At 49.4% G+C, this 11439-nt stretch overlaps 1 protein-coding gene across 1 annotated transcript in view; it reads right to left on the bottom strand.

Annotated features, from left to right (window-relative positions):
* Positions 1–10845, bottom strand: part of CCDC3 (coiled-coil domain containing 3) — a 38872-nt gene extending 28027 nt beyond the window's left edge. The window contains exons 1-2 of the mRNA XM_030460434.1: positions 10297–10845; positions 9160–9334 (exon numbers count right to left, since the gene is read on the bottom strand). Of these exons, the coding sequence (XP_030316294.1) occupies positions 9160–9334; positions 10297–10712 (591 nt within the window). The 5' untranslated portion in view covers positions 10713–10845. The remainder of the gene's footprint in view (positions 1–9159; positions 9335–10296) is intronic.
* Positions 10846–11439: the final 594 nt, after the last annotated feature.

Genomic DNA, 11439 nt, shown 5'->3' on the forward strand with positions numbered 1-11439 from the left:
CCCACTTTTACCATCTGCAGAATGGGCACAGCTCTGCTGCCCTGCATGGTGGGGAAGGTCAGTTTGGAGGTGACAGTGAGCAGGTACTAGTTTGCATTATTGTCCCATGTCTCAATACAAAACATTGCACTGGCATCCCCCCTTGCAGTAGCTGGTCCTTCTGCTGCTTCCCCATTGACCTAGGAAATGCAAAAAAACCCAAACAAAACAACCTGCAGAACAAGTCTATGAAGTGCTGTGAGATCTCAGGAATATTTTTTCCCTTGCTGACTCTTTTTTGGGCAGAAAGTCAGACCTGGCTTTCTAGCTTTATTAGTTCCCCTTCACATTATACAGTGTCATGGAAACTTGCTTCTCCCTCAAGTATATTTTTCCTGACCATCATTCATTTTACAGATAACTGGACTAACAGTTGTAGCAGCATTTTTTTTAAAAAAAAAAAACCCAAAACCTGGCAAACTAGGGCAGCAAAAGGAGGTTGTCACTGCATCAGCTGTCAGAAGCACCTGCAATGAGCTGTTGAGTTGGTTGTGCTGAACCTGCATACTCCCAGTGCCCTGAAACTGGATGCTCTGGTTTGTCACTTGGCACCAGCAGCAGTGAGGGGCTGCGTGTTTCCAGGGCAGGTGGCAAAGCCAAGCCTGGCATCACCTAGATGCTCCTGGCTGGGTGAAACAGAGCAAGGACACTTCTCCAGGGTAATTTGGAAAGGCACTTGGCTGGCAGAGCTGGGATGGGTTTAAAAGGCTCTGTCTGCAGCTTCCATTAGGGATTTGAGCTGCTGCTGCCTCAGCGCCAACGGGACTTGCCAGTCGTGGAAAAAAAACAAAAACGAAAAAGCATCAAAATATATGGGGTGGGAGAAAACATGTCCCAGGTTGAAAGATCTCCCTTCAAGCCACAAGGGCTGATCTGGTTACAGGCAGCATTACAGGTGTCCTGTCTGCCAGATGGATTTTGGTGACTGCTGATTTTAATAAACGTTTTGCTCCACCTTTTTCTGTATCTGTCTCACAGAAAGGTGAGGGGAAAGGCAGAAGTGGAAAGAAAAGATTTTTTCCCAGATTCAAGGGGCTTGCAAAAAAAAAAAAATCTTCCTCCAGTTAAGCAAGAACTGAGGCAGCACATCCATGAGTCTTTCACCCACCTCTGGGCTGGAAACCCCAAGGCTACAGCAGCCTTCCAGGCAGCCTTGGCTCTGAAACACAGGAGGGACAACAAAGTCCCTTCAGTCCCATCTTTGTGTCACTCAACATCCAGAGCCCAGCTCACAACCCCCTCTGTGGCCACCAGCAGCTTCCCATCCCTGTGGCAGTGGGAGAAGCCAAAAAGGTGTCCTGGGGCCAGGGTCAGATGCCTGCTCACCCCCAAGGTGATGTACAGCAGCAGCTAACTTCATGGCATAAAACCCAGAATTATTTAGTGCATTTGGCAGAACTTATTTACAGTGTGGCTCTGGGTAATTAAAAACAGCCTGAAGCCATGTGGGTCTTCATGCATTGCCAATTCCTGGAAAGTCTGCTGTTTCACCCTTCAGAGGAGACAGCTGTGTACATGCACATACATATCCATGGCTGGTAAGGCATTTCCTTGCTCAGAGGGATGGAAAACAGATATTTTTAAGGATATCATGTACTTGGATGAGCCTGAGACATGAGAGGCACTCATGAGAGTGCTGTGTTTTGGCATCATCTGTACTGTTGGTAGGGAGCAAGTTGGTTCAAACTCATCCACCAGGAGCTGGGACACTGATTTGGGACTCCCCTGACTTTGTCCTGCACCTGTGTTAGTACCAGGAGGGTGATAAGTGAGGGTTTCACATCAGCAATTCCCAACTTTTGGTTACTGTCAGCAAGGACAAGAGTTCAGATGGGTGGGGAAAAAGCTCATTCAACCCCACATTCAGGTTGTTCACAACCAACATCCAATTCAAGGCACCCATGCTACCTCAGGTCAACTCTCCTGCATTACAGATGGCAGTCAGCCAACCCACCTTCTGATACAGAAACAAGGTATCTCTAACAGCCATCCTAAAACCAGAGAATTTCCCCCATTTTTCTCCTGGGAAACACTTAGAACACTTTCTGAGTGCTATAAATATAAGAAAGACCAGATGCAATGGAAACATACCATGGATAAGACAATTTTGAACCTCTCTGTAACCTTTCACTCTGTATTTTAACAGCCTGTGTGCCTGTGGGAAGAGAGAAAACTGATAAGGAGATGCCAATCCGACCCCTATGAATCCTTTCCTACAGCCTGGGTGGGAAGATTTGGAAATGAGTCAATGCCATTTCTAAGCCAGAAGACTCTTGGGGATGTTACCCAAATGTCTCCTGGTCTCCCCTCATCCCAGACACTTGTCAGCAGTTCTCCATTACATCTTATATTGCTTACATGCATTCAAATTAAACACAGATTTAGGGAGGGGGGGAAGCTCTGGGAGGGCTTGTAGGAGGAGAACAAAAGCTCTGTAAATCACTGTTCAAACGACCCAGAAGGGACATCCACTTTCTATTGTGCATTCTACTGTTCAGGGTAGTAGAGCAACAACTCTTGTAATAAATGGCCAGGCAAGAAATTGAATGTTAAATTAGATTTTCAAACTTCTAGCTACTGGACCTCACTTTCATTTATCACAAGGTCTTTTTGCCCTGCCCTTGCCACGTAGCACTGTTTAGAACTCAGGATATTTTCTATTTCCCTAGTGCCTTAGGACCAGAGAAGGGTTTCTGTGGCTTACACCACAAACAAACACAAAAGGTCAGTACATGGGAATTAAAGAAACTCTCTTAACCAAGCCAGGCTGCTGCCTGTTCTTTCCCAAACCAGTCCTTCCCCTAAAACTCCTGGCTCTGGACTCCACAACTGCTGTTTTCCAGTCCTGTTATTCCTCTCCCAGTACTCAGAGCACAGAGGGAAATCCTCAAGAGCAGAAGTGGTTTTAAAAGAGAAAAACAAAATGCTTTTTTGCTTTCTCTTGGTGGAAATCATGGATGAAAATTCACCTGAAACCCGTTAGGGTTTTTTTCCTAGTGGCCTTTGCTTGATTCCCATAGAGCAGAGTCACCTTCAGTATCACCAATGTCCATCTCAGATACAGCAGGAAGAGGTCTCATCCCTCTATCCAACACAGCTTAGGCTCTCACACCAGCAGGTAACATTCAGGATACTACTTAATCCCTGTCCAGATTCAAAATCAGACAAATTATGAGGACTTCCCCAGCTTTCCTTCTTCTTTTGTCCTCTCCAGGGGTACGTTGCCTGGGAAGATGGATGAAAACAGGTCCCCACAGCAAACATCCTACGACCAAGCCCTTCTCATAGCCCAAAGTGGTTTTGTGCAAGCAGCCATTTCTCTGATTTAAGCTTTCATGGTCCTGTGAAGTGTTTCTGAATGAGAGCCACCACCCTGCAACCAGCTGAGAGCATCAGGGCAGGAACAGACTGACCCAGTGTGGTGCTGCCCACAGATGGGTTCAGGGAATGGATCCAAACCAGTGGCTCCCAGTACATGGACACAGCCACTGCTAAAATACGAATAGCTCTCAAATAATTTCTTCTGCTTCCACAGAGGAAGGATGCCATTTAATTTAATTCTTGCTTTGCATAATAATAGCAAGGCCATTTATGCAGTGACATTACTTTTCTTATCTGTTTCCATTTTCAGCTTCTCCCCAGCTTTGCAGATGTCCCAATCAGGTCATCAGGTTGTGACAGCAGCCAAAATGCCACCAGAGAGGAGGACCCAGGCCCAAAGATGCTAAGCAGGTACTTGTAGACAGACTGCTAACCCACTAATTACCATGTTTTTTATTTGGGACACTGAGTACTCTCATAAAAGCTTTATTATTACCCAGATAAATCTCTGGAGGCCTCTCAGAAGGCAAGTTGTTTCATTTAAATCAATTGAAGTAACAGCCTGGTCATGGCCCTGATGCTTGAGAGAAGGAGAAGCATTGCAGGGAGAGAGGCTTAATAAAATCTATAATCTCTCCAGGCTTAGCTGAAGTTATTGGTCCCCTTAATTTCCATGGGATTTATGGCAGTGCTTGTACTCTCACAGTTGTTCATGCTGGGCTTGACATACTGCTGTTAAATCCCTCCCTATGATGCACCCTGGGTGATTTTGCAACTCTCCTGTGTGAAAAAAGGGGAGGAGGGTGCCCTGTAAAAGAAGCACCCCAGGGCCCCAGGTTGTGAGCATCTCAGCAGCTCACAGGAAGCTGGAATGGAGACCAGAAGACCACGTTTCCCTATCAACTGATCAAGAACACCAGGAGTTAAAACTCCTTTGAATGATAAATAATGAAAAGTGCTGTTTGACACTTCTACAGACCTTATTATGGCCAGACCTCCAACCTCCTTGGTGTAATCCCCCATGTGCAGACAAGGCAACAAGGTCTTACCTAAGAGATCACACAGCTCTGCAGAAGAAGAAAACAGCCTCTAGATCTGCACTAAGATGGTAAAACTCTAGGGCTGCAGGATTCCAATCTCAACCCACTGCATCACCCCCTGGCTTAGCAGCAGGCACTGCAAGAGGGGGGAGCTGCAGGAGCAATTCCCACCTCCCAGCTTGAGCAGCTGAAATCAATCCTCTGCACTTAGCCATAAGGAAAATATCTTGTGAGAAAGAGGCATTGGTATATATGGATGCCCTCCAGTCCCATTGCCCCATTCCCATACCCCCTCTCTGTCCCCAGAACTCTCATCCCCATCTCCCAAAGAAAACCCTGACCCCTTGGACTCCTTATAAGCAAGAAAAAGTTGCAAGTTCTTGAAAGAAAAAGTTCTGCTGCCTACAAGCACCAGAAACCAAACACCAGCACCACCACTTGCACTGGGGAATAGCTGGGAGGCACACAGGGGTTGGGGAAGAATTTCAGAGGCACTGGGGGAAGCAGGGGTAAAGGAAAAGGGATGCTCAGGTTGGTTTCCTGAGGCAGGGGTGACCCAGAGGCTGCACACTGTGCCTGCATGGGAGGCTGTCAGGTTTCACAAACTCTTTGACAGCACTGTGGGTCTTCCCTCTGGGGACCACTATGAAATCTGGGTAAAAACACGAAGCTTTTAAGAATTTTAATGAGGTTTGCATTACTTCTTAATTGTTTCTTTCTTTAGTAAAAACACCTTATTAAAAGAAACTGCTGTGGCTGCAAGTTTCCCTGGCTAGGTGAATGCTGTTTTTCTCCCAGTGGCAGAGGGTGGGAAGAATGGACTAAAACTATTATTATGACAGGGAAAAAGGAGCATTCCTGGGTTACTATCTGTGCCAACATAGCTCTGGGACTGGGCCAAACCTGGGACCCAGGTACCTGCAGTGTGCTGCAAGAAAGAGTCCCTCACTTTGCCAGAAGTTGCGGCCACTCATTACAAACCCAGCTCCAACTCCAAGCCTGGTGGGAACTCAGGGCTTTAGCAACAGCTTTGTGGAAACTGCTACTGCAGGGAGCCAGAGTCAAGCAGGAGGTCTGCAAATATCTCTGAGGGGCTGTGAGAAAAGTCAGGATGGAACCCAATTAATTATTGCCTCTGCAGAACTGGAAGCCAAAATGCAAGTGCCTAAAGTAACACCAGCCTGAGCTACTGCTGTTCTCTGGAGTGGCCAGAACAAGCACCTGAGTGAATTTATGAGATGTTGGGGTTATTGGAAAAGTATAGAAATCAGCATCTGGCCCTCAGCCCAGATTGCAAGAGGCATGAAAACGCAACTTGGAATTAGCTGCCAGTGACAGCAGCAGGCTCAGGATGAGAAATGTGCTATCCCCAACAAGATGTGCCTTGGATCTGGCCTCCTTTCAGCACACACCGTGGAGTTTTCTGAAAATTTAAAGGGTTTTCCTTTGATGGAAAAGGCAGGTGGCCCATTCCAGTGCATCGAGAAGTTCCTGCACACCCCTTTTGCACCACCAGACACAGCTGCTGGGAGAAGGAGCTGGCAGGGTTTTCCTCCTTTCCACCACTGCTGCCTGCATGTAAGCAGAGAGAAGAGTGCAAGCAGGAGCACAGGATGCCACAGGTCACCTCTGGGCCCCCTGCTCTGCCACAGGCTCAAGCACACCCCACAGAAGGAACCTCTCTGCATTATAGGAGGCAAAAGATGTTCACCCACCACGGGGCTCTCTCATGAATTATTCATTGCAACCACACATGCTTCTAGCTCCCAATTCTCCCTTAAAATGTCCACCCCCTAAATAGATCAAGAATAGGGCACAGGCAGGGATTCAAAAAGTCTTTTGGAGTATGGGATCCAGCTGTAACCAGGAGATTTCATCACTTCTTTATTCCACACCCACTGAGGTTTATGACAGAGCTCTGTTTAAAGTGTCCTTGCACACAGCTCTCCCAAGAACCAAAGGCAGGACCTTAGCTCCTAACTCCTGGCACCAGAACTTCTCTCCAGCTGCCTCCTCCTCTGAGAATCTCTTCCCTCTGACTGCACAAAACATCTCTGATGGATTTTAGATAACGATTTGTGTCAGTACCCAGCATCTAATGAGACCCTTGACTCCTCTCTTCAGTGTGAGCCTCATCAGAAGACCCTTCCCTCTCTCTCCAAGTTCTTCACAATTTGATACCATCATGGAAACCCCTGCCAGAGTCCTCAGACTCCTAAAGAGCCTCTTTTTCAAAAAGCTTCAGGAATAATGCCCCATGTAATGCTCATTTTCTGTGCCATGAACCATAGAATGCTTTGTGTTGGAAGGGACCTTAAAGGTCATCTCCTCCAGTTCCAACCACCCTCCATGGGTAGGGACACTTCCCACCAGCCCAGGTTGCTCCAAGCCCCATCCAACCTGTCCTGGAACACTTCAAGGGATGGGGCATCCACAGCTTCCCTGGGCAACCTGTGCCAGTGTCTCATAGTGAAGAATTTCTTCCTAATGTCCAATCTAAATCTACCCTCTTCCAGTTTACACCTATTACCCCTGGTCGTATCCTTACATGCACTTGTAAATAGTTCCCACACACCCCACAGGTTTCAGCTCAGGAACGAAATGGCCAAGTGCATTTGGGAAATGGAAACTGTTCACATCGTGGTGGGATGCCAGCAGATGCAGTGGCAACCAGGGAAGTCATCCCTGAATGTGTGACAAGGCAAAGAAAGGAGAAAAATGCTAAAGAAAGCTGCACCCTGGACACTGGCACCTGCATTGGGAAGAGATGGGGAATAAATTCCTAATCCCATGGCAGACAGAAACACCATCATGGGCCCAATCTGGGGCTGGGCAAACACAGATGCAGGAGCTGAATGGGAGCACAGTCAGCCTGAACTATTTTTAGCTGGTGCAGAGGAAGCTTTTACTTTTCATTATGAACGGGAGACAAAGTGTCCACCAGCTCTGCTGGATTTATTCACTCGATGGGTGGGTATTGAAGTCTGTAAAACCCCCAGCCCTGGTCTGTGCCACCAACAGCTCTAATCCCCCCCTAAGCTGCTCACAGCTGCGTGGGGTCAAAGAGTGCAACAGCTGAAATGCACTTTTGATACAGACACTTCCCATTGCCCCAGCTTACCCTGGGGTGTGTGTGTGTGTGTGTGTGTGTCTGCCCTGTGAATTCCATTAAAGTTACCCGGTGAAATTCACTGAGAGCACAAATGAGCACCAACTCAGCAAGGTCCCCTACATTTGGCTCAGCATGGCTAAATAAACAGTGTGGAGGCACCACAAAAAGACCCCGGGGGCTGGATCTGGTGGTCCCCCAATGCTGCTTTGCTCTTCTCGAGAAAATCTGTGGATTTGGCAGCAGCAGAGCCTTTGCTTGCCAAAAATGTTGCTTGGGGCACTTGGGAGCCTGCAGGCTGGCAGGGAGGAGGCAGAGCTGGCATCAGGGCTCTACACCTCCTCCTTCTTGCCCAGCCAGAATTACAGCTCTGCAATCTAATTGTAAGAGAAAAAATTTTCTCTTCAACATCAGTTCCTGCTGCTGTCCCCAAATATATGTTTGAATGCAACAGTTTCCCATTTCCTTCTGAAAATATCAGCAGTGACAAAATGCCCACCCAGAGGGTATCCCAGGGGGCTGGATGTGTCACTGGCCAGACAGCCAAGCAGCAGCTCAGATTTTGTACACTGATGGTCAGACAGCTGGTGAGGGGAAAGAGCTCAGCCAGCTCCTCAGCCCCCTCCATCCATCTCCCAAACAAGCCCCTTGTGCATCTGCTGCCATACATAAATATTGTGCCTTGGATGAATTTACAGAAGATGCAAGCAATGACACACGTCCTGTCCATCCTGACCTAAAGAGACTCTTAAAATGTTCTTGGCTAACCAGTGGAAACCACTGGCCTCATAAAACAAGGGTTAGCAGTAAAACAGCTCTCTGAGTTCCACTTTTGCAGATGTGTATGCACTCCCAGAACATGCACACATAACTGCAGGTGGCTCCTTGCTGCCAAGGAAGTGGTGTTTAAATCCTGCATTTATTACCCACAATACAGCTCCATAAAGGGACTCAGAAGTGACTAACAACGGGAAGCATTGGACTTTCCATCCTAAAAACATACTGTCTTAAGGGCAGATTGCCTGGAGGGTGAGCTGCTTGCTGTGGTCTCCCTTGAGAGAAAGAGGCATTTCATTCAGCTTGCTCAGAAGTAGGTGCCAGCACCACTCAGATGAGCCCTGCCCTCTTTGCTTAGATGAACCATGCCCTCAAGGGTCTATTTTTCCTCAGCTGCTACAAAGACAGCTTAGGGTGAGTAGCTGAGAAGTAGATGTTTATGCTGTTGTGTGGAGTTAGGAAAGAATAATGCCTTACAGTGTCATGGTCCAGCCACTCCTCTTGCTATATTAGATGAACACAGAAGTAAAAAAGCAAATCCCTGCTCCTGAAAATTTCAGCTGGAGGAGTATGGGGTCTAGAGACAGCAAACCTGTTAAGGAGTAGGACAGGATCTCAAGCAATACTCATTTCCAACCTATTGATCATTAACAGATTTATACCAAGCTTTGCTCAGGTCCATGGAAAGCTGAAGAGCTAACACAGAGATCACCTTTGAAGACATCTCCCCACTACTGTGTTATTTTGCCTGTGATAACACCAAAAGATCAGGAAAATCTTGGACCTCTTGCTCTGCATTCATGTTTGCAAATGACATGGGAATGTCTGTGTCTGCTTAGAAAACAAGCACTGGAGAACAAGTGAATCCCTTACCCGATTGTCCTCTTGAATCTCCCAGTCACTGGAGAAGCTCAGTGCATGCTGTGCCTGTGAGCAGTTGGAAAACTGGAAAAGGCTGGCAAACATCCTTCTGTTCTCCTGGGTGTCTGGGAAAATCGCCTCCTGGAAGTTGACTCCGTGTGGCAGGAGGATGTAGTTCTCATCCATTCTGAAACACACATTGCACAGGCAGCCCACTGTGAGGCTGGGCTGGGCTTTCTGGAGGAAGTCACCCCTTGTCTACTTCAGCCAGGATCAATAAGTACCACTAAGGCTGCACAGACAAACTTTTAGCCTTCATGTGGCTTCCAGCACTTACTCCCAGACAGAAATGTCCATCATGAAGGACTGGACCAGGGAGCAGCAGTAAGCACCTACAGGGTCCTACCACCCTGCAGACATTCATGAACCCCAAGGAATGAAGCAGATTTTGGCCCATGGTTCCTCCTGAGTTTGCATTGCTTTGCCCTCGATCCCAGCATCTAAATAATCCTTCAAATAGTCAATAAATCACTTATGTAAAAAACGTTTAAAGATAACACCAGAAACTGAGCACTAGACAGCATCAAACTGTGTTTCCTCATGCACCCAGTGTAAGAATATACCAAGTATTTCAAAACAAGCCACTGAGTAGTATTTCACAAACGCTCTTGGATCGAAAGGTCATGGTGATGGCTGTGTTCCCACATTGTGGTTTACTTTCTTATCCTTTCGATGAGCACAAAGTCAGGATTTGTCTGGGACTTGGGAAAGTCGAAAAAAAGCTCTCGGGTGAGTAGCTGGGTATGGGTTTTAAACTCTCATGACAAACTTCGGCCAACAGGAACTGACCGTCCCACCGTGAAAAACAAAAAAGCAGCAGCACCCAGGAGCTACTCAACAGCAGCTGCTCGTACATCTACTGCCCGACAACGATGGGATATGATGTGTTTGGGGTGGGGTTTTCCCCATGAAACTCTGGGTGTACGCGCAAAACAGAAGGCGCTGCGGGGCGCAGGGATGGAGCCAAACGCTCCAGGGCAGGAGCAGGCGCTCATCCCCCCGGTCGCAGCGATGTCCCGGAGCTGGGATGCCGATCCTCTCCCTCCCGGCCACCCCCTATTCTCCTAAACCCCCCATGCTGGGACTCACCGGAGGAAGAAGAAATAAGCGTAGCCCTGCATGACGGTGTGCGAGTGGCAGGAGAAGTAGCCGAGGCCGGTGAGGTTGAGGCGGGAGCCGGCGGGCACCTCCAACATGCTGCCCCACGCTTGGTCGCAGAGCAGCTCGATCTCGGCCGAATAAAAAAGCCCCCCCCCAGCTCCTGGCTGGGGGCCGTCGGGGGGACCCCTCTGCCAGGGCAGGTAGTTGTAGGCGCCGTAAGGGTCGGGGTGCAGCGCCAGCACCTTCGCGTAGACGATAATCGCCGCCAGCTCGGCTCGGCAGCCCTCGCTGAGCGGTCGCCACTCGGCTGGCAGTTGGCAACCATCCCCGCCGACCGCTCGCCCCCCCAGCCCCAAGCCCAGCATCAGCACCAGCAGCGGCAGCAGCCGCGGGGGAGGCGGCATCGCGGGAGGCTCCGCGGCCGGGCCGGGCAGGGGAGAGGGGTCAGGGGGGGTTGGAGGGGAAGTTATGGGGTAAGGGAGTAGGACCCGGAGTCCCTGTGAGCAGCCCCGGAGGCTACGGAGGGGATGGGGGAGCGGTGCGAATGGGCCGGGGTGGAGAAGGCAGGGAGGTGGGAATGAGAAGGGGCAGGGAAGGGAAAGGGTGCAAAGGGGCGGGGGGGGGCGGGGAGAGGGGAAGAGGAGGGTGCCAGGAGGCAGATACCCGAAGGGCTGAGGTCTAAGCAAGAGAGACGAAGGGGTAAAGATGTCAAGGGACGAGGGGCTGAGGGGCAGGGGGTGCGGAGGGGCAGAGATGCGAGGAGCAGAGATGGAAAGGGGAGGGATGGGAAAAGGCGGAGATGGGAAGGGGGCAGATAGGCAAAGGGGAGGGCTGTAAATGAGAGAGGTGCAAAGGGGGAGGTGAAAAGGGAGGGATACAAAGGGGAGGTAGAGCTGCGAAGAGGAGGAATGCAAAGGGAAGAGGTGGACGGGACAGGGAGTGCAAAGAGGCAAGATGTAGCAGAGCAGACATGCGAAGGGCAAGCTCACTGCAGGGCAGGGGCAGCTGGTGCCAGGCATCCCGGGCGCCGGGGTGGACACTGGTGACACCCAGATTTTGGGGAGGTGAAGGGGTGGTTCGTAGGGTGCTGGAAATGCAAGGGTCCCAGTGGAGCAGGGGGCTGTGCTCATC

This window comes from Calypte anna, chromosome 1 (genome assembly GCF_003957555.1).
Source record: "Calypte anna isolate BGI_N300 chromosome 1, bCalAnn1_v1.p, whole genome shotgun sequence".
NCBI classification, from domain to species: domain Eukaryota; kingdom Metazoa; phylum Chordata; class Aves; order Apodiformes; family Trochilidae; genus Calypte; species Calypte anna.